This window comes from Aspergillus costaricaensis (genome assembly GCF_003184835.1).
Source record: "Aspergillus costaricaensis CBS 115574 unplaced genomic scaffold BO79scaffold_13, whole genome shotgun sequence".
NCBI lineage: Eukaryota > Fungi > Ascomycota > Eurotiomycetes > Eurotiales > Aspergillaceae > Aspergillus > Aspergillus costaricensis.
The window spans coordinates 68,014-90,079 of NW_020291813.1; the positions used below are offsets into that span (position 1 = coordinate 68,014).

General features: G+C 47.4%; 9 protein-coding genes across 9 annotated transcripts; 2 read left to right on the forward strand and 7 right to left on the reverse strand.

The window, feature by feature from the left end:
* Positions 1-547: 547 nt before the first annotated feature.
* BO79DRAFT_208710 (amidohydrolase family protein) lies at positions 548-2,095 on the reverse strand. The gene is made up of 3 exons (XM_025682452.1): positions 1,605-2,095; positions 1,077-1,554; positions 548-1,012 (listed from the first exon to the last, which is right to left on the reverse strand). The coding sequence occupies exons 1-3, from the start codon at positions 2,040-2,042 to the stop codon at positions 867-869; spliced, it is 1,062 nt and encodes a 353-aa protein (XP_025540266.1). The 5' UTR covers positions 2,043-2,095; the 3' UTR covers positions 548-866.
* A 552-nt stretch (positions 2,096-2,647) lies between these two features.
* BO79DRAFT_254172 (uncharacterized protein) lies at positions 2,648-3,951 on the forward strand (the record flags this gene model as incomplete). Its single annotated transcript, XM_025686045.1, has 6 exons — positions 2,648-2,665; positions 2,727-2,907; positions 2,964-3,031; positions 3,111-3,423; positions 3,493-3,553; positions 3,612-3,951. 6 exons carry the CDS (start codon positions 2,648-2,650, stop codon positions 3,949-3,951), a joined length of 981 nt encoding a protein of 326 aa, XP_025540267.1.
* A 1,169-nt stretch (positions 3,952-5,120) lies between these two features.
* BO79DRAFT_227641 (zinc-dependent alcohol dehydrogenase family protein) lies at positions 5,121-6,269 on the reverse strand (the record flags this gene model as incomplete). Its single annotated transcript, XM_025683890.1, has 3 exons — positions 5,121-5,949; positions 6,012-6,052; positions 6,126-6,269. The coding sequence occupies 3 exons, from the start codon at positions 6,267-6,269 to the stop codon at positions 5,121-5,123; spliced, it is 1,014 nt and encodes a 337-aa protein (XP_025540268.1).
* A 3,942-nt stretch (positions 6,270-10,211) lies between these two features.
* Positions 10,212-10,692, reverse strand: BO79DRAFT_254175 (uncharacterized protein; the record flags this gene model as incomplete). The annotated part of the gene is made up of 2 exons (XM_025686046.1): positions 10,212-10,601; positions 10,666-10,692. 2 exons carry the CDS (start codon positions 10,690-10,692, stop codon positions 10,212-10,214), a joined length of 417 nt encoding a protein of 138 aa, XP_025540269.1.
* Positions 10,693-11,331: 639 nt separating this feature from the next.
* Positions 11,332-13,027, reverse strand: BO79DRAFT_244912 (phosphoesterase-domain-containing protein). Its single transcript, XM_025685425.1, has 4 exons — positions 12,830-13,027; positions 12,630-12,774; positions 12,288-12,578; positions 11,332-12,236 (listed from the first exon to the last, which is right to left on the reverse strand). The coding sequence occupies exons 1-4, from the start codon at positions 13,010-13,012 to the stop codon at positions 11,440-11,442; spliced, it is 1,416 nt and encodes a 471-aa protein (XP_025540270.1). The 5' UTR covers positions 13,013-13,027; the 3' UTR covers positions 11,332-11,439.
* Positions 13,028-14,487: 1,460 nt separating this feature from the next.
* BO79DRAFT_237191 (SDR family oxidoreductase) lies at positions 14,488-16,205 on the reverse strand. Its single transcript, XM_025684663.1, has 4 exons — positions 15,880-16,205; positions 15,699-15,826; positions 15,462-15,638; positions 14,488-15,407 (listed from the first exon to the last, which is right to left on the reverse strand). The coding sequence occupies exons 1-4, from the start codon at positions 16,178-16,180 to the stop codon at positions 14,745-14,747; spliced, it is 1,269 nt and encodes a 422-aa protein (XP_025540271.1). The 5' UTR covers positions 16,181-16,205; the 3' UTR covers positions 14,488-14,744.
* A 266-nt stretch (positions 16,206-16,471) lies between these two features.
* Positions 16,472-17,578, reverse strand: BO79DRAFT_263864 (uncharacterized protein). The gene is made up of 2 exons (XM_025686721.1): positions 17,211-17,578; positions 16,472-17,141 (listed from the first exon to the last, which is right to left on the reverse strand). The coding sequence occupies exons 1-2, from the start codon at positions 17,543-17,545 to the stop codon at positions 16,601-16,603; spliced, it is 876 nt and encodes a 291-aa protein (XP_025540272.1). The 5' UTR covers positions 17,546-17,578; the 3' UTR covers positions 16,472-16,600.
* A 453-nt stretch (positions 17,579-18,031) lies between these two features.
* On the forward strand, positions 18,032-18,847 carry BO79DRAFT_263866 (NAD(P)-binding protein; the record flags this gene model as incomplete). The annotated part of the gene is made up of 1 exon (XM_025686722.1): positions 18,032-18,847. One exon carries the CDS (start codon positions 18,032-18,034, stop codon positions 18,845-18,847), a length of 816 nt encoding a protein of 271 aa, XP_025540273.1.
* A 482-nt stretch (positions 18,848-19,329) lies between these two features.
* BO79DRAFT_263868 (uncharacterized protein) lies at positions 19,330-19,752 on the reverse strand (the record flags this gene model as incomplete). Its single annotated transcript, XM_025686723.1, has 3 exons — positions 19,524-19,752; positions 19,419-19,471; positions 19,330-19,362 (listed from the first exon to the last, which is right to left on the reverse strand). The coding sequence occupies exons 1-3, from the start codon at positions 19,687-19,689 to the stop codon at positions 19,330-19,332; spliced, it is 252 nt and encodes an 83-aa protein (XP_025540274.1). The 5' UTR covers positions 19,690-19,752.
* Positions 19,753-22,066: the final 2,314 nt, after the last annotated feature.

A 22,066-nucleotide genomic window follows, 5' to 3' on the forward strand; every position in this document is an offset into this window, starting at 1 on the left:
TGCCAGTTGGGATCACAGTGCAAGTCGTTTGATAGGAAAGAAAATCGCAGAATATGCACGGCCATATGGAGCACCACCGCTACCTCACTGTCAGTTGACTTACCGATGCAGTTTACGTGCTCCTCTCGTTTCGTGATATCCTCTGGCCGAGCTGGATGGGAACAAGGATCGAGGGGGTTTCCACTTCGCATTGAGGGTCGGAATTAACTGTACGTGGAGAGGTCTTCCTCTCGATTACCCCGGATTATCGCTGCCCCATAGGGTCTGCCTTATTCAGGACATGCGGTCTGACTGCCATCCATCCCCACCAATTGTGGCTTTCCGGTTGAGGAATCACTCGCAGGTGCGACCGCGGGATGGGGGTACTATCCGAAAGAGATCGATACTATATGGCTAGCAGTCTACCCGGACTCACTAGGTCGAGCTGGGGAAACGCCCGGTTCACACCCAATAACACCTAACTTATGTGCTGTATTGCTGGGGAAGTTCACTGGCAGTGTTGCCGCATTCTCTGGGTCAAGAAATCTCTTCAAGTGAAATTGAGTGCCAATCCTTCATTTGAGTATTATTGGACACGTTTAGGCCCGAGATTGAGTGCTACAATTATCGACCCTACACTGTCCGGCGATAGAAATATATACTGTGGGGAAATTTCTGACATCTTCGCCCGATAGCCTCCGGTTTCTTGCATCGAACTTCCACAATCTCATGTATGGAATTGACCCAAATCGCCGAGTCCAGTCGGAAAAGACGGCATTACCACTGGGTGTGGCACACTAGACTATCGGAATCATCTATTGGACTGCAGACTCAGGCTACCAGGCGACAAAGAGACAGTCCCAGAACTGTGCTGGACTACTGGGGCTTCAATAGCCCAACACCTTGGCAACCCGAGGAAACAGTTGAAGCGCATTCTGGTGGTTGATGCGCGCCATCTCGGCATCAGTGAATTCGCCGTTGTTCTGAATGGCAGGGAGCGCGGCCTCGCTCTGTGAAAGGGGAACATACGGGTCTGAGACATCATTAGACTCCTTATCGATGGGATGCAAAACTGCAGGAAAACTAGGGTGACTCACAATCTGTTCCAGTCAGAATCTGGTCCACCCCAATGAAGCTTTTCATGGCAGCGAGTTGAATTGCTGAGGTGGCAGAGGCCGTGTCAAAGTAATAACCTGCAAGCTCCGCCAGGGACTTGGTCATATTTAGAGACCCCAGCAACGACATGGACGCCATTCCAGCAATACGGCTGGCCAGATAGGGCATTGCGCCCCCGCCGTGGGCAAATATCATCTTGAGATCGGGGTTCTTAGCGCGCTGGCCAGTCAACAACAGATTCTCCATCGCCCGCACGCTGTCAAACGGGTACTCCGTCAAAGGGAACGGGTAGCCCAAGCTCACAGACTGACATCCCGGAGCTGCTGGATGAACAAACACGGTGGCCTGTCTCTCATTCAAAACTGAAAATACGGGACTGAGAGTCGAGTCGCCAAGGTAGGTACCGTTGGCGTTAGTATACATGCCCACACCGGGGAACTTGAGCGTATCGAGGCAAAACTAATAGATCTATTAGCCAGGATTGTACTAATGTCGAGCAATCAACCTACCTTCAGTTCGGCTACCGATTCTTCCACATGCGGAAGGGGCAACAGGCAAAGCGCCCCCAGTCGAGTCGGGTGAGCCTGGGTGTAATTATGCATGGCAAGATTGACGGTGCGGGCGAGTGCATGTGCCTCCTTAGGATCATTGAGGAAGTAGACCCCGGGAGCACTCACGCTGATGGTCGAAAAGTTGATGCCCAAGGTGTCCATCGTGGCCAGGTGTGATTCCAGCGTCCAGTCGGGCACCGGGAAATCGTCAGTATACATCGTTCCATTTTTCACAGGGTAGCCAGCAGCAATCAGGGCCTCTCTCCAAACCGGAGGAATGACATGAGAGTGAACATCGATCCGGTAGCCTGTGCTGATGTTGTTCGCCCGAAGGTTATGCCCGGCGACCACCCATGCCGACAACACGCCAAGTAACAGAGATCTGATGCCCGGCATGAAGGGCAGAAGTAACGACAGGGATATGAAAACGAATATTTGATAAAAGAAAGACCCTCTACGATTTCAGGGGATCTTAAAGGACGGATAGCCCGGAATCTCGGTTGAAGTTTAGTTTCCGGATGGAAATTTGTGCCCTACGCTAGGCTGCCAAGTCAACCGGTTGCCGACTATCGAGAAGCCGATCGGCCGCCGGCACTGTTAGCGGTTTGACACATATTGGACCGGGCGTTAATGGGCTGATCTCGCCAGTGACATCGACCAATGCTTAAACAACGTTGGCCGGGTATAGGCATGGGTCCTGCCAAGGCCCTTAGTCGGACATTCCAATCCTGAACCTATCTGTTGAGCTTTTATGACGGAATACGCTATTTAAGTAGCGTTGATTACGGTTCTTTGGGCATTGGCCAAAAAGACGAGTATTATGGTGGTAATGAGCCATCGGATATCCCTGTCGCCAAGGGCCCTAGGGCAGCTTCTACTTGATGTTTAGTGGGATCAGACAGTTATGCCCCTTTTTCGGCCGCGCGCAGTGTGTGTCCAGCGATAAAGTCTCGTTCTCATCTCACGATGAGCCCATCTGTGCTGGGCTCTACGGCCTCACCATGCAGCAAAGCTTTGCAGTACGCTCGGAGGCAAGTGCTCGAAGCTTGTGCACGGTGCTCATACTGATTGCCGGCTTAGAGTGAGGACCGTGGGCCCTTGATTGTCATCATCAATGGTACCGTGACCGGGTTCGCTGCGGCCATCGTTGTCCTGCGATTCATATCCCGGGCTGCGATTGTGAAGCGGCTAGGCTTGGATGACTGGACAATGATGCTCGCCACGGTCACGGCCATTTTGAATGTTGCTATTGCAGGTCTTGGTATGTACATACAGTCCAGATAGCAGTATTGAAACTGATGTCGGATATCCTGCTAGGAGTCAAATATGGCACAGGGAAACATGATGGCATTCTTCCGAAGGCCGATGCGTTACCAGCAGCCAAGGTGCGCCCGCTTGCTCAGATCTATTTCCACCCCTCCCAATGCCAACCTAGTTTCTGACCAACGGCGTGATTGCCTGTAGATTCGCTACGTCACTCACATAATATACACCCTCATTACTGGCCTGATCAAGACGTCAATCTGCCTATTATACCTGCGCCTCTTCCCGAATCTTCGCAACATCACTCTAGGCACCATCGCTTTCATCGCCGCCATGAGCATCGCCATTATCCTTGCCACCATCTTCCAATGCTCTCCAGTGGATGCGGTTTACGATCCCCAAAAATACGACCACTATAAGTGTTTCGCATCTATTCCATTTTGGTATACCACTGCCGCATTATCACTGGTGACGGATCTGTGGATCTTAGCTTTACCAATTCGGACTATTTTAGGTGCGTTTGTACACCAGAGAGACGGTTGATGGCCTGAGAGGGCCGTACGGCACATACTCACGAGAGTAGGCTTGCAAATTGGGCCAATGAAGCGCATGGTAGTCATCGGGCTATTATCCTTGGGAACGTTGTAAGAGTACCACCGGACCGAGTTATAGAACATAAACGACTAACAGGTTGCCCCGAAGTGCCTGCATTGCCAGCATTGTTCGAATGGTGTACATCATCAAGCTTTATGAGAGCACCGATCCAAGCTGGAGCACATTCGGCGTGTCCGTGTCGTCGGGTATCGAAGTGGCTATCTCCATCATTGCCGCGAGTTTGCCGAGCACCAAGCCAGTCATCGATCTGATCTTCCCAAGACTGTTCTCTACCACCGCCAAGTCCCATACTACTAGCGGAAGATTGTATCCCATTCAGGCCTCAGGCCGCAGTCATCGCCAGCATGATGAGATCTCACTTGTGCATTTGACTATGGAATGTGATTCCGGGAAGGATAACTCTACGACCGCACTGTCTCATGGTTAATACAATGAGATCGACACCTATTAATGTTTCAGTCCCCCCGATACCTGATGAACAACGATTCCAGGCTGTTGCGATATATATTATAAAAGAACGTAAACTAGTACATACAATCACGGGGTGTGGGAAACAGGGCTTCCCGTCCGCTCAGCCGTACTTAAGCCACACGCTGGGAGGTTAGTAGTTCGGTAAATAATTACTAGCAAATCTTTCATATTATATATTGATATTCACCTATTTTTTGTAATTTAATACATTCAATATACTTACTTTCTTTTCATTTCTTTTTGGTTTTCTTTACCTGAACACTCATTCTCTCTACCCCAACTCTATAAAGTTATACCTAGATATATATATTCTTGCATATTGTTTTTCTATTATGTATTCCTATTGATATCTTATTATTTCTAGTATAATTCAGAAGAATCTTTACTGCTAACTATATGAACTAAACTGTAGATAATATCAGTAGAAATGCATGTAATAATAAGTATTCATTTAATGATATTATAGTATTATCTGGTTTTTTCATATTCTGAGACTTGATAAGAAGCCACGCTGGCACCGGTAATTCTACCAGACCATCCCCTATACCATCTCAGAGTTCAAAGTTATTACAGTAGTGATTGTTATTACTTTCCATATAGGTATACAGAGGCGTACTCTTTCAACCCCCAATAACATGACTCAACAAACCTAATTCGGAGATATAGTAAATTAATGATCTAGTAAAGGCATAGTAAGAATACCCCAGTTTTGCACCTATGTATATAATCTACTAGGTCAGGAACCAGGGCCTAGACAATTCTACTAGAAGGCTTGTTCCAAAACAAGCACAATAAGGAGCGTTAGCAATCTGTCAACGTTGCTCTTCCATTACTCACGTGCCCCAGTACTGACGGTATACATTGCCCTGCTTTTGCATTTAGGGTCAGGATTGTAGGAAAGGCCTTGTCAGTGAGTTTTGTTTCGTGATCAGTACTCGGTACCAAATATCGCAGTCTGTATTTGGCATCGGGCATTCCTGGCTAACCCCTTATAGCCTACGCTTGTCCAGATATTTGATCAGACGATATAGCATATTGAAGTGTTATTGAGCTTTTGAGAGGTATCTGAGCTCTGGACACCCATAGCATCTGAGTTTCTTGTATTGTCACTCAAACGATCGCCAATCAGTCGAAGTCCACGACCACCTTACCAAAGTGGCTTCCCTTCTGGAAATAATCAAATGCCTGCTTAAGTTCATAGAACTTGAATGAACGACCATCAATCTGTGGCTTAAGGTGGCTTACTTCAATGGCAGCATTCATATCCTCTTGAAGTTGTCTACTGCCAACCAAAATTCTTCGAACAGTCGCTAACACGGAGCTATGAGAGGTGCCCGCCCCTCCTTCAGATCCCCCTCTTCTTCCAATGGTTGCAATACATCCATCGTTAGCAACTGCTTGGGAAGATTGAGCCATAGTATTGGCGATCTCGACCACAAAATCAGCTCCTCTCTTTCGGTGCGATTGGCGTTTGGCCGTCTGGCCCCATTCGCTATCCTCGGCATAATTTATTATCACATCTGCGCCTATTTCTCGCAGCTTTGCACCCTTCTCCACACTGCTAGTTGTCGAGATGACTTGTGCGCCCCCGAGCTTTGCGAACTGAAGAGCAAATATGCTAACACCGCCGCTGCCTTGCGTGAGAACCACATCGCCCGGCTTCAACGTTTTAGGACCACCATAAAGGGCATTCCACGCTGTAAGTGCAGCACAAGGTAGAGTTGCAGCTTCAAGGTAAGACAAGGTGGATGGAATCTCCACGCAACCATGCTCATTGAAGACAGCGTACTCGCGAAAGACCCCGTCATAGGTTCCGCCCAGTTGATTTTGAATGTCTGAATCCTTCACAGAACCATAGAGGTGTGTCAAATGAAAGATAGGTGAAACCCGTTGTCCAGTAGTAAATCTGGTCACCTTTGGGCCAACTTGGACAATTTCGCCCGCAGCATCAGAGCTTTATTACCAGTCAGTATTTACTTAATCACAACCAAAATAGTACAAAGCCTGAGTACTCACCCAGGAATTACTCCCTCCTTAGTTTTGACATAGTATTGTCCCTGCCGTTCAATGTTATTTCCTTGCTTCGATTCTCGATATACCCAACATATTGAAAGAATGATGCGATCTCACATTTGCAATCATGATGTCTCTGAAATTGAGTGAAGCGGCGTGGAACTTTACCAGAACCTCGTAGTCACTTGGCTCGGGAATCGGAACATCTTGGAGCTGGAGGGAATCCGTCCCGCGAGTTCCGCTCAGCACCCACTGCTTCATTGTCGGTTGACCGTTAGACCTATACATCATAGGGAAGAGCGGAAGTGAACAATTTGATATAGAAAAAAAAAATAAAAATTCGTTTTCGTTCTATTAGCTTGGATAACGGTTCTCCTTGTAAAGTCAAATTAACACATTGAGACAAACGCAAAACGAACTTGCTTTATAGTTAACGTTAACTGTTCGGGAGGGGATTTGTAATACGAATTACCCCCCCTCATGGCGGGAAGGTTCCCTAATACAGTATCCCGACGGAAGCAGCTTCCGTCTCTACAGGCAACAACCATATGCCACCATCAATTACATCGAGCCTGTTGCTATAGAATATGTTGGAACTAACCTCAGTAGATTATTCAATAGCCATAGACATGCAACCCTGAAGACTTGTATTTTAACTGCTTCTCTGAGTTATCCACATAGGAATTAGTCAAGCGTTTCCTCCAACTTCAATATTGACCTAAAATGTTGTTACAACAGAATATATGAACAATCACCCTATGTTATCAGGTATCAATATTTCTAGTTATTTTGTAAGTGGCTAGGAGACTGCATTTGCGAGGTTTGAGGAGTGAAAATGATCGGCCCTATGGCGACACTATATTTACCCAAAGAATATGCTTGTGGCAGCTGGCAGAAGGATAGTTTGGGTGAATTTATTTGGTTATTCTACAATATATAGCAGCATGGACCCTCGCGAGAAGGTATGTTGCGATTAAGAAACCGAACTCCTCGAGACTTTTGAAAATCTTCTGGTTTGCATAACTTCCTTTAACTCAATCCTGATAATAGTAGCCGACAAAATGACGCACCAGAGTGACGACAAGTGACAGAGCCTTTCATCCAACACAATGTACTACTAAGCCATATGCCACTAGCACGAGCAAACTGAACTGGCACAATGTAAAAAGGTGTAAAGGTAATTACGCAGACACAACGATCGTAAACATGATAGCAAATCATATCTTCTCTATGGTGATACCTGAATGTCGGAGATGGCCTTTGGCGCTATCTTGTTTAGCACCTGCTTCACACACGCACTGCTGAAGGAACGCATGAAGCCCTGAGTCGGAATTCTTTTCATATACTGACCAAGCTTTCTTTATATATACCTTCATCTCAGCAATGAGTTCCTTGATAGAGTTAAAATCTGGCAAATACAATAGAAAATACAGCAACTTGACGACTACCTCAATACATAAGATCGCATTTATACAAACTTACCTTCGGTGATAAGGTTTGATCACGTATATGAGCTTACTCGTACTGCTAGATCTCTTCCAACAAAATTATGCGCTTTTTGGTGCTGTGCTTTGACATTATTGCACTTCCGCTGGAAACGGCATGTACATATGCCCACCATTAAGGAACCCACTTGATCATGGTTTCAATTCCTCGAATGCTTGTGAGAATTTTGATTGACTCGCCGATACAATCGTCTAATATGTGGAAACGTACGACTACTTCCTCATTTTGCGACAGGCGTGGAGCATACAAACATGTATGGGATTATTCCGTCATAGGTAGACAAAAATGTGAATCTGATTCGAAGATTTGTGACAGTGACCAGTGAATCATTGACAATTACCGAGGTATAGCTCCTCAGCCATACCATATTGACTTTCTTTTTCTACGTCTAAGTAGTAGTAGACTTTTTTTCTTCCGAATTACGTTCATAGGGTGACTTCGGCCCAGTGGTAGAGCGTGTCCGCAATAGACATCCAGGAGATAAAGAGAAGTTTACTATGTGTGTCTTGGTGGAAAGTATGAGAGAAAGGACGAAAATCTCTTCGGCAAGATATTATTTACATAGCATGCACTAGTCCTAGCGGTAATGTAGTCTACCAAGAAGATCAACCTTGAGATAGTCAGCAAGCACAACACCCTCGATGTTAGGGTTGCTGTCTTCACTATTCAGCCGTGCCATAATCTTTGGTTCATCTGGGCGCCCCTCGTCAATGTATTCACGTGTTTCGCCTGCAAAGCCCGCTTTCTCGGCGTAGCCGTGGCCAGGTGAGACGAGAGATCCTGGTAGTGTGAGCTGGTGAGGCTCTGTGTAACATTCTGAGATGGGCATATCATACCATTCAACACTCCGAAGTAATAGTTCATATCGATTGGTTTGCCTTGCGTCCAAATGTTATCAAGCTTAAGTGCCTTGTAGTGGCAATACGTTTACTCTTTGACCTTTCATCCTTGATACGATGGCCTAGAGACTTATACATTATGCTGAAGTATTGAAAGGATCGCTGTGTGGATATCTTGAGTCTCCCGATGAGTATCACAACTCATGCGGATTAGTACTTCAGCCCTGCCAGTTATTTATCAGTGAGATCAAGTCTGAATGCAGGATACATTCTCTTCTCAATCAGGAATAAGTACATACGACCATAGGGTGTGGAAAACAGGGCTTCCCGTCCGCTCAGCCGTACTTAAGCCACACGCCGGGAGGTTAGTAGTTGGGTGGGTGACCACCAGCGAATCCCTTCTGTTGTATGTACCCTTTATCTCTTTTGTTTTTTATCTTTTTCTTGCGCTAATCGGGGCCCTGTTAGTAATTCTCTCCCCCCACCCATTGAAGCTTTCGCGATCTTGATGGTACTGGCCCTCGGCAAGTGTCGCAGAGCGTTGTCTCTATAGTGAAGGCGGCGATGGACCCTTGAGACTTGTTATCAGTGGTACAGTAACACGAATTCAAAGTTGCCATGGCTGTCTCGACATTCGTGTCATGGGCTGGAATGGGGATGCCTGCGGGATTATGCCTGCGACGGTGCAGCAGTGATATCACATCAAGCACAGAAGAATCAGCGCTTCAATACAACATAGTCTAGGTCTTTAGTTGTCTCAACCTTGTATAGATAGCCGATATTATTCTCGGGCTACTAGACTATAGCTCACAATACCGGGGGTCATCAGTTATTTCGTTTCCTACTTTCTTGGTTCTGAGCTGTCTGCTTTCCTTCGTCTTGTATGATGACCGGTTTGTGCTTCGTGAGGCCAGTGTTCAAGTTTGTACCAACATCGGACAACTCTCAGCGACAATTCTTTCCGGATGTTTGAGATCATGTCAGCCTATCTAGTACAGCACGTAGGACGTAGATTCCGAAAATGGAGTTGAGATTTACCCATGTGTGCATGCAGGCTTAGGATCTTTGATAAATGCGAGACCGGCTTTTGTTGTAGTGCTATCCCGGCCTATTCAAAAAAATTACAGTATCTATCCAATCGTGCATGAGGCACTTTGACCGAAATGTGCGGCTATCCAAGTAGATGGAAGTCCTATGTTTTCATGGTGACTCTTCCATGAATGGAGGTTCAAGGAAGGCAAGGCATGCAAGACCTAATTCGGGCGGTAAGTACGAGACCCTTCGACTCTGTGTCCTGGAGAATCTTCCGAACAACACAATCAAGCATTGAAGATTGCTGAACTCCAGGAACAGACAGGAAATTACACTACATTCTGGTCTGGAAACTTGATGTAACCCACCCCGACCACTAGTATTTGACAAAGAAGGACTTGGGTCAAACTCCCAATAAAATACTATCCGTGAATTGACACTGTACATACGATCACAGGGTGTGGAAAATAGGGCTTCCCGTCCGCTCAGCCGTACTCAAGCCACACGCCGGGAGGTTAGTAGTTGGGTGGGTGACCACCAGCGAATCCCTTCTGTTGTATGTATTTTCCTTATATTCTTTAATTTTTATTCTTACTTCTGATTTGTTTGTGCACGGAGTCTAATTTGATTATTTTTGTATCAGAGAGAATTGCGGCTGTTGTCATGATCGTACATACGTTGGCAATCATCTACGGCAACTACCCCTCCATACAGCAACATCATAGATAAATATCCGGGCGGAAAGAAAGAGGTTTCCCCCGTAGCAACTCACCATTGTCTGTGCGAATTTGAGACTAAAATCCACTCCTTCCCCAAATAATCTTCATCACATACACCCTAACTCAAACCAAACCGGCATCTCCAACGGCCCAGGACTCTCCACATCCGCAACAGTACACTCCTCCGTAACAGGCTGTCTAAACAACAAGTCACTCTTATTGCCACAGCCCGTTCCAGAACTATTATACATTTCGAACGTAAGTGTCGTGTCACTGTCGTTGCAGGTATATGCGGCGTCAATATTGAACATCTGGAATGAGCCCGCGTAGTTGTAGTACCCGCCGTTGCAGTCGCCCAGGCTGGGGTAAACCAGTGAGAAGGAGATATCGGTGCAGTTGGTGTCTTTGTATACGAAGAGGGCAGGGTATTTGTAGAAGTAGGCTGTTGTTGGTGGGATGGATAGGAGGAGGAGGGTATTTATAGTAGAGAGGGAGAGCTGCTGTGTTTAGTGGTTGTTGTCAGGTTTAAGCGTTAGTGGGGTTGTGGAGGTGGGAGTCTACCTTGAAGGAGGGGAAGTTGATGGGCATGATGGGCGTGGTAGGTGGGGTGAAGTGCTGGGGTTGTGGAGGAAGAGTGAGGTGGGGTGAAATTCGAGTGGCATGTAGAGGGTGTGTTGATACTCTTTATATACTCTTTGTACCCAGAAATATTGTGGTTGGGCTTGTGGTGGAAATACTGTCTAGCAGAGCGGATTTAATGTGGTATCCACACCACTCTTCGTGTTTCTGCACGATTAATGCCAGTAAGATTGAGTGGCTTGCAACTAGATATGCATGTTTGGGGAAAAGTGAAACAGGTGCAATCACGACGAGGTGAGATGCATTATGGTCAAGACGTCTTCCCGCTAATGATAGTTCCCCAATATTCAGATTGGTAGTCCAAAGGAAAAGAAATTTTGTAGTTAGCAATGCTGCTCAATATGGATATGGTGGCCGTACGCATGTCAGATTAGGCGTCCCGTGGTGTTTGGCTCGATCCTCGGGATCTTACTTCTGTTATGTCTTTCTTGTCTTTGCTGGATCCGTTACCGGTTCTGTGTTTGTAATAGACTAATGGGTATCTGAGTCACGTAGATGGCGCGTCCAACAACCTATTAGAAGAATTGCGGACTATCATTCAGGGTAGTGTATATACATAGCATTGAGTCATATCATAATCCAACGATGGCATCTAACATCACTCATGGCTTGTAGTAGAAATAGAACAAATCAACAAACTATTAACAAAGATCTTTCTCTGTCGACACAGAGTCAACACCACCTCCCACGATTCAATTACAACCAAGCCACGATAGCGGCAAACATGGCAACAACCGAGCCAGCAGCAGGCATGGTCATGGCAGAGCCAGCACTAACGGCAGCGGAAGACGAGGCCGAGCTGGATGAGGAAGAGGTAGTAGTGTTGGTGTCATAACCAACGACACCGGTGGTGTTGACACCAGACACATAAGTAGTGCCGTTACGGCTGTAGGGAATGTTCACATCCAGGCCGTACGAAGCATCGTACGGGAAGGGTGCAGTGTAGTTGTAGGTCGGGTTCTGGCCCTTGTAGGCGTCAATGACGGACTGCAAGATGCCGTTTCCGGCAGAGCAAGTGTCGTTGGTAGTAGGAATGGGCCAGTTAGCACGGTACTTGGAGTAGCCCCATTGCTCCAGGGGACCGGGCAGAGACTGGTTGATGTAGAGGTGGGTAGGATCAACGTCCCAGTTGGTGTAGCCGACCTTGTCAGCGACGAAGCTGAAGATATTGGCACCGCAGTCCCAACGACCCAGGGAAGGAAGACCCCAGTTTGCCTCGACGGTGGCCAGAGTGGAGTAGTGAGTGTAGACGGTCTCATCCTTGGTACCGATGAGGTGCTCGGGAATAGCACCACCGAGGAGAATGCTGAAGACGCGGTTGCGGTCGTTGTAGATCTCCGACTCGGGAACACCGTAGGTCTCGGTCTCATCGAAGGTCAACAGCAGCAGAGTGTTGTCCCAGAAGTAGGTGTTGTTCATGAGAGGCTCAACGAAGCTGCGCAACCACTTGGATCCGAATGTGATGTTGGTATCGTGAGCGTCGTTGGTCATGTCTGACTAGGGTTAGTATGTACAACGTGTAGAGGAAATTAAGAGGAACGCACTAGGGGTGATAAAGGCCCACTGAGGAAGCACTTTGTTCTTCATGTCCTCTTCGAAGCTGGTAAAGTTCTTGATGAGGCGCAAAGCAGTGTCATTGCTAGAGATCTTGTCAAACATAACCAAGGGGTCGTGCTTGCGCATGTAGTCATTTGCGCCGGTTTTCTGGTTCGAGTAGTTGTACCCCTGGAACCCGGGGTAGGGCAAATGCTCCTGGTAGTGTGCCCAGGAGATACCCTTGGGGTTGAGCAGATCCGCCAGTGTCGAGACATTGGAAGGAATGTCATGGAAGTTGTCTGCCGCGAATGATTAGCATTGGTTCGGCTTCCGGGATGCATTAGCATTACCGTTGTCCATGCCATAGTTGTCTCCGCTCACTGAGGCACAGTAATTTGGCTGCGAGGTGTGGCCAACACCGTAGTAGTTGACCAGGGTAATACCCTTGCTAGCCAGCCACTGCTGGTTGGTGTCATTGGCAGCATTGACGTAGTCCTGTGACTAATTATGAGTATCGCGACATACCATGGGACAACACATGGATACTTACGACATTCTCCAGCCAAATCTGGTAGAAACGGTCAAAGGACTTGCCAGTGACATTGGAAGTCCAGGTCTGGGGCAACGTGGTCGCCTGAGCCCTTTGAATAGCGGCAAGCGGAGGCTCTGTGGTGGTGATGGTGGCACCGGCGGCCAGGCCGGCCAGAGTGAGGAGCGCAGTCACAGAAGCCATTGGAAGAGGTGCTCAACAACAGTGAGAAAAAGTTGCCTGAACTTCCATAGCAAGTTTCAGGGCATACTGTCCTTTTATCCTGCGGTGCCTCGTGCACACTGGGCGGCATATCGGCCGATGCGACCGTGGCGGAATACTATCTAGTAAGGTCCCTACTTACTACTACCAGGGACGGACTAGCAGTACCTTAACCCCGCGGGCCAGTCAGAAATGGGGTTGACTTCACGTTCCTGCCGGCAGGAAGAGCGAGTGACAATCGAAGGATAACCAAGCGGGGGCTTCATCCATTGATCCACTCCGACTGGATCGCGGTGGAGTCTCTCTCCACCCACTTTCAAGGCTTCAATTTCGGGGTTTCCAGCAACACCCCTTCCTCCCTACCCAATTGCAATGGCTATCCCCTGCGCGTGCTTGCTGGACCTCGAACGACTTGCACAATCACACCATCTGTTCAGCCCTGAATGAGACAGCCTTGTGGTATTCGCCCTCGACCAAGCTCACCAAGCTTCACGGATGGGTGGATGTGGCCCGGCTTATCCCACGTGCCCGCCACTCTCATCTGGCGGAGATAAACGCGCAAAGTTGGAAGACTGATACCCTCATCCAGCCCGGTCGCAACCCGGCGGACTCCGGAGATGCTGTTAGTCAAGGAGACCAGTATCAAGGGACTCAATCCTTTCCAGCCGCTGCTCTATTCCAAGTGGTTAGAAGAAATGCACATGTGACTACTTTCTGCACCAACATCTCGGCATCTACTCCATATCCCGAAAAGGTAGCAAAGACTGCCTTGACCACCATTCGATAATTGGATGTACACGACCATCCTAGTGTAGACACACAGTGGAACGCTGATTAGCTTCAGCTTGCATACAATTGGACAAGCCTTTGTCCATGCGCTTTTTCAAGACATTCGAATCCCACCCAGGTCCACCATGTTCACAAAATCACCGGGTTTAAACGGAGCCCGAGCAAGAACGGCTAGGGCAATTTAGCACTAGCATATCGCATATCGAACTCAAGGCATGCTGTCGCGTGCGCACTCCCTATTGGGGATTGCTCCTCGTGCCATCTGTTCGTATGACAAATGGATATGGACATGCAAATATTTCTCCAAGTTGGTTCTCAGAAAGCTCAGCTGTTGTGCTTCGAAGAAGACCTACGTTGCATCCAGGTAACCGTTCATTCTGCCCTTCAAGATAGTGATCTTATCGCAGTTGCAAATCGCCTATCACTATCTTTCACAGTATCTATGCCGAGACCATGGCATCTTTAGCTTCGTTGTTCCTGCTGGTTGTGCCTCCCACCCCCACTTTAGACTATGTCTGCCTGAGGCGGGAACTATTAATGCCTCAGGCACTCAAGCGAAGCACGCTCTGCGTGAAATACCCATGAAACTTGTTGGCATTATTTTGACTCAAATGGTAAATCCAGTAAGAGATACTGTGATTATAATAGAATATCTAGGATGCGTTAAGCTATTGGTACTGCTGGTATCAGTCGATCTTTTAACAATCCTTCCGGGTCCTCGTCGAGGTCCATGTATCTGCCTTCTACGCGCCTGCTTCAGAAGGCAAGATCCAGTCGATGTTTCCGTAAGGCTTACTTTTCGTATATACAGAGTCCCTCCTTCCAACTACTTGGGCATAATTCCAGCCTGAGGCGTTGCGTACGGGGTTCTATGGCTGGCCGGTGTAGCAGTAGGGTCTCCCATCTATAGATCCTCGGCACATAATCACAAAATCAACCCCGCTCTTCGAAACATCGCAAAACTCTCCAACCAGCCCTCTACCGGATCCTGATCCCCCTCAAAACCGGTCTCCTGAAGCCTTTCCACACTCAACTGCCGATCGAAAGTCAACCAATACCCGACACTATCCAACTGACGATACCCCACTCCGACCCCGCCAGTAACAGCTTTCGGACACCCATTTTGGGTAAAGATGTCCCGATATTTAGTTATATACTCCCCAGGTGCGAGTACCGAAGCCCGCTCAGGGACTTCCCCAACTTTCAATGTATTATGTTCCGTCTCAGGAGCAGATTCGATAGGTGGCACGCCCACGAGACCAAACCATTCCGCCAGCCGAGGCCAGAGCGATCCGTATGTACACGGTGTCGCCCGGTCAGCGACATTGAATAACCGACCATCCCCGCACATCTCTGGATGCAACGACGCGAAAATCATGAAGCGCGCCAGTCGACTGCTAGATACGGGGCTGAATAGTGACGTAGCACCAGCCGTGGATCCGGGGAAGGGGACCTCCACAGATGCCTTGGTGGTTTCCTCTTGTCCCTGGGTATGTGGTCTAATGCCGTGGTTGTAGGCATATAGGGATAAATATTGTGCCCAATGCAATGCCAAACTGAATTGTGATCCATTTGGGGTGAACCCGACCTGTTATTACGGTTAGTCGTTCCATTCGTTAGGGAAGATGAAGGAAGAACTGACAATTGCGTCCGGACAAACTTCGCACCAGGTCCATTTCCTTCCCGTACTGGATAAATTGAGTATCTCGCGGTATACTGGATAGACCACTGTCTTGGCGTAGTCTGATGGGAGGCTGTTCACCAATTCCTCGCGTAGAGGTGGAGTGAACGTTCCGCCGGCGGAATAGATGCCGTATCCCTGGTCAATGTCTGGTCAGGGGTGATTTCTCTGCATACTTCAAGAATAATAAGTACTCACCCTGGTTCCACCCACAAAAGCAACGAACTGTAATTTCGGACTGATCAAGTTATGCGCATCAATGACATTTTGCAGCATACGTCGATTTGTCGCTACTTCTTCCAAGTCGTCGTCCATGGCGGCAAAGGCTACTCACTGTCAGAAAGCTCCACATAACCACCATGATGAGATATAACTATACCCAAGTAATAGACATGAGTCACGCCCTCACTATCCTCAACAACCTCCTTCAACCACTCCAACAATCTATCCCGATTCCAGCTGCGAAGATCAACGCCCGAGGCCAATTGCAGCTGGGGACTATTAGGGTCTGCCTCTCGCCAGTATGTCTCCGAAAGATCGAGGGGTCTGTTTGTCACAGCTGTGACCTTTTGAAATGTCCCAGCGGCAGGAAATGGGCTCAAAAGCTGGTTTATCAGCGCCCAGCCAATTAAGCCTGATGCGCCGTAGACGATTGCATGGTTGGGAGACTTTGGTGGCATTCTGGAAATTTACAAAGCTTCTTTCCATTAATTGTGCTTGTAGATCTTTCAATACAGGGGAGAGTAGTTCGAGACTTATATAGAAGGTTGCCGTCGGGGACCCAAAATGATCGCGGATGGTCGGGATCCCAGATAGGTTTAGCCTGTCCGGGCCACGAGTGTATGGGCACGTCATTTAAAAGGAAGAACAGTATATTGGTTACAAACTGGCATTTGTTTTCCTGGCACTTATTCTGCGGAAGAAGTTTGGGAATTTGTCAAGGGCCTATCGTATGCATCAGTTGGCCTCGCCCGTTGCATGCTACGGTCTCTGATTTGCCAAATCGGCACATCTAGTTGTGGACAGTATCTAATTTCCGACAACGCATTGATAATTGCACACAAACTATCCGGCAAGAGGAACTCAAACTAACCAACAGCTCAAGAAGACCTCTCAGTAAAGAATGCAAAGCATTTCATCTCAATACTCTCCCGTGGAGGACCATGGATATGTTCCGGATCCACAAATGCAGAGTGAAGCAATGTCACGCTAGATGCAGCATCACTGCCTAGCTGCTTAAAGATGAGCGGCTCATCCGGCTGCTGCTCGTTAAGATAATACCAGTCATGCTTTTCGTTGTAGACAGGCAAGCCAAACTCGACTACATGGTCGGAAATGATTCTGCGATCTGGAACGATGTCTGAAGCAGGGTCAACAGATCGCCAGTCACACACCGCAAGAGGATCTCTTCGAACTGTTTTGATCGGCCTCCATGCGTTGACAACGACAAAGGGATGGCTAAGAAGCCGCTCAATCTCATCTTCGGTAAGGACATCCTTTAGGACAGTCCGGCAAGATGCACGCGTCATGTCTGAATGAACACCATGCGAAGGAGAATTCGGGGTGCTCATTTGGTTCCCGACTTCGTTGCCCTCAAATCGGGTGCGAGTGAGATATACGACGACTTCGGATGCGCCGGTTCTGCAAATATGGTCAGAGAAATTAAGTCCATTTTGTCGGCTTATCCTTTGGCGTGGGTGAAACACTTACAGTCGCTTGACCAGCTCTTCTGTAGCGGGCTGAATTATTTGTTTTATCTGAGCGGCGTCATGCCAATCCGTAACCCCCTCAATCTCATGTTTAACGTATTGAAAGCCTTGAACATCTAATGTAAATTCATGCTCTTTACCACGAATGTCCTTGATTACAACGTCTTTCACATCGTTGATACCCTCACGTTTGGCAAAGCGCCGCTGAGCCTCGGGTACATCGGCATCGATTGGTTTTAATCCTTCACGGCCAGGCGGGATTATATAGTTTAGTGTTGTAGGGACATCACGTCCCTTCCCGACCGAGGAATGGCCATCGGAAATGGATACAGTCATATTGGTGAATATCAAAGCAACAAAATCAAAAAGAAGGAGAATCACTTTGATGAAAAAATCTTGGAAGTTCGGACAGAAAGATGTCGGATGGAGGATACTTATGCAGTTCTCTTATGCATCAGCGGATAAAGTCAAGTGAAAGGGGGCTCGGGTTCGTATTCGGGCACTTTACCGATTCGGGGTACATTTCTTATTCGTATTCGGCTTCGGATTAAGGATCGACAATTGGCACCAGAGATGCGCTTTTGAAGAAATCCAGTTGCAAATATGCAGTGTCCACACTCTTTTTCCCCGAAGCGGTTGGCTATTCATATTTAAAAGACCATGCCAGCCTATTCAGGGTTCTCGGCAGAAATGAGATCTTCTTAGGAGATCCTGACTTGAGCCCACATCCAGCCCAAACACATAAAGATATTGAAACCCCATGATTCCATTCAAACTATCCTTCACAATACCCCTTCCCAAAACTCAAACAGAACCAAAATTATGATCACGAAAACTATTGCCATTATCGGATGCGGAGGCATGGGCTTATCCATCGCTCGGCGCCTCGGTGCTGGCCGTCGACTATGTATCGCCGACTTCTCCAATGAAGTTCTCTCCGCCGCACAGGAAACCTTGACAGACGACGGTTACATGGTAGAAACGTCCCAAGTGGATGTTTCTGACTATGCATCCGTCAGCGGCTTTGCACAGGCGGCTTCATCACAAGGTCCTATCGAAGCAGTTATCCACACAGCCGGCTTGTCACCATCCGCAGGCAGTGCGCAAAAAATCCTTGAGGTCGACCTCCTCGGCACCGCCAACGCTATTGAGGCATTCTTGGAAGTGGCGCAGTCTGGAACGAGCATGGTCTGCATAGCCAGTATGGCCGGTCACATGGGATCAGGCTTGCCATCGGAGCTCGAGCGTCATCTTGCGACAGCGCCCAGGGATCAATTGCTAGACCACCCCGCTTTGAATATTGATCCCAGCGACCACCATGGGCCTGCAAGGGCGTATGGCGTTTCGAAACGCGGAAATATACTTCGTGTCCAGGCTGCCGCTAAAATGTGGGGGCGTGTTGGGGGGAGAGTGAATTCTGTTAGCCCTGGAGTAATCTCTACAAGGGCTGGCAGACAGGAGATCAATGGTCCAGCTGGCAAATTTATTGCCATGAGCCCTGTTGGTCGCGTGGGCACACCGCAGGATGTTGTGAATGCCGTGGCATTCTTGGCGAGTTCGGAGTCGTCTTTTATTACGGGCAATGATATACTAGTGGATGGTGGGGTCGTGTCATCATTAAAGTGGGATAGTTTATAGGCCTGAGTATTAGGTACTATCATCGGAGAGGCTTTCCTGTCGGTACCTGTATATTTCAAGTAGGGTATGGTTATTATTTAGCCTTATATAACCCTGTCTAATGCGCACCAAACCACCCTGTCCAAACACTGGGTGCTGGCTAGTAAGCAAGGAGTTAAAGGTGGATACTGGCCACACATGAAAGACTGTGATATTATGGCCGAAGGCTATTCTAAATCTTGCCCCATTGGAAAATCTACATATGAACGGAACGTAGACGTTCTTGGATGGTAATTTGATGAATATAGCTTATATTCAGATATTGGTCTGGGCCCAGTTATGTGTCAAAAGAGTGTATCCATACAACGATGCATCGTGCTCGTAAGATCCTCCAAAGCAATAAAAAGCAGGAAGAAGTTCCAACCACGTTCAATGTAGGTCTCATGTTACTTGATGGTCATATCCAATCGGATACATTTGTACGCATCTAGTCATCGTCTTGACTAGACCTGGACGGTCAGGCAGTTGAGAAGACCCTAGAGGTAATGCATGAGTACGTGTTATCAATAAACCATCTTGCAATTCCACTTACAATTCCATTAGTGGTGCAGCAGGCAGCTTGGTTGTTGCAACTTCCAACAAGCGCTGATAAAATCTTAGAAAGACGGACAGTGAATAAAGTAGTGTGATAACTTACGAACGCAAAGTCCGGGAAGCACGTTCACATTCAAGATGCCGTTAGTCAAGCTAGTGCAGCATGAGTTGGCTTGGGATGTAGTGCACTGTGAGGCATCGCTAGTGGCTGGTACAGCGCTGGCAAGACCGATGGTCGCAAGGACGACAAGAATTTGTGAGAAGTTCATTGTGGCTGATTGGATTCTTTGTCCGATAATAATGTGAGATTGTATAGGATGCAGGTAATTTCTTGGGATGATAGAATGAATACAGTATGGAGTTCGCGGTCTTTGATGGTTTATATATCCCTTTTCAACCTTGAATATTATCCAAATGTAGATATGTCACTTGGCCTGGTATATCAGGTGTTCGTCCTAGTTTTGTCGATGTATTTGCATATTTGAGACATCGTATCGATGTAGTAGTATCATAGACCATCTAGACTTTCAGGGCAGGCGCCATGTGGAGGACAATGCGCAACAAATTAGCTCGGTGCAGCGCATAAGTGAGTTGGGTCTCGCAATGTGTCTTCTCAACTGACCCTTCTTCAACCCCACTGCCGGAGGATTTTGAGATTAGGAGTAGGGTCTAGATTGCTCTGAAATGTCCTTCATGCAGGATGACCCCAAAAATGCTATTTGCGAATCCTACCCTGTGCTACCATCCGAATCTTAATCTACTGCAGCCGAATATCGACTAGCTCATTCCCCATTATGTTGCGGGGGGACCTAAAGGACAAAGATCTACAACAAGCGTGAATTAATATGATTAGAATAATATAGGAAATCTTCAGCAATGATAAATAACGTAGTAAGGATTTACATTTCATAATGTGGCTGGATTCATATATGGCAAGTCTTCATCATTCAGTTCTGCTCCATAAAACCTTTCCTACCGGCCCATAGACAGTTCGTTTATCTCGTCAAATACACAGCCCCATTATACTCTCCGTGTGAGTCATGTCCAAAATCTTTGGACAGAAGCATTATGCAAGAATATTATAAACAAACTTCGCTGCATTTCAACCCCACTGTTGAAGAGCGGGGTGCGTCGTACCCCTTGCAGAAGGCCATAGAGGGTTACAACGAGCGATAGGATACGCCCGCTCATGGCGCGGATACTTAATGCCTTATCTCCGAGGCTTGTAATGTTAGCCCTTTTATAGATTTGATTGTTGTTAACCAACGCGCAGGCCGTTGGTTCTGTTCATGTGTGCAGCGCATACAATATACTCCTATACGGATAGGGGATAGCTTACGTTACTACTCCGTGTAAGCATGTCCTTCCTCCTACCTTCTGGTATAATGTCTGACTGACTTTCTCCTTGGGTGGTTCTGATCATTTCCACGTTGGAGTGTCACCTATGAGTCTATGAAGAGTTACTCATAGCCCCTCGCATCTCAACCCTCAAATTTTATGTCTTCAGCATCGTATGACTTCCTTAATCTGGTGGCGTCGGGTACTTTTTCCTTAATAGCATTCCACAATCGCATTCTACCCTTCTTTCAAGCAACAGACAGATGTAACTATCAGCATCATGCAAGGGATACTCGTGCTTTGGATAGCGGGTGAGAATGTGCCATACAATCATGTTGTACCGCTTACGTACTACAGCCCTGACATTCTTTTGACACAAATGACTCCTAAATCGCTGCGTTAGGACGAAATGGACCTTGCCTAAGAGGCGTTCCCAAATATATGACCGAACCGATCTGCAGCATTCGAATTATTTCTGAAGTGAGAATATCCCAACCATATTGCCACCACCCTTACTAAAAGCGGCCTTTGGTCTTTCATGAAATTACTGACTTGCAGAAGTTCATGATACATCCTCTAGGAGAAGCGCTTGGTGGACGAAAATACATACTAGACGGAATGCCTTGCGGCGGACCCTTGGAAACAAATGATCTAAAATATAAGAAGTAGAAAGGGTTTTCCCAGATGTGAGATAAGCATCGGCGAGGGATATCTCATAATGCACTAGTATAAATTCAGGAATAACAATTGTGGCTGTGGCAAAGCTAGGACGGGCTGAGAGGCTGTCTCATCTTCTGCACGGAGAACGGAAGCTCGGACACGGATACGGAGTAGGACCAGCTAAAAGGCGGATCGTGCTGCGGCGCCTGGTGGAGAACATGCATGGTGAGGATGCGCTGGACCGTGGGGGCCAGAGCCTTTTTTTATTCTATGCTCGGTTTCGGTTTCCTTTCCCTTCCTAGAGTTCTCCTCGCAATTATGCTCCTTTCTTTCGTTTTTTTCTTTTCTTTCCTTTCCCCTTTTTTTTCCCCGGGGTAATCTTTTCCCCGAATTACCTCTCAAAGGGGAATTGGTGATTTCATATTGTTTCATTAGCCTGAGGAGGAAGAGGTACCGAGGAGGAATTTGGAGAGAAGGATTAGAGGATTGGAGAAGTAAAGGGTCAGGGGAGACGCCTTGCATGAACTAATTATCCGGATAGGGGTAGGGTGTGATCACTAATGTGGAGGAGTTGTAGGGGGTGGTCAATGAGGTATTGGGTATGATACCGCGGATTTAGAAGTATCCTAGTGAATAAGGGGATTATAT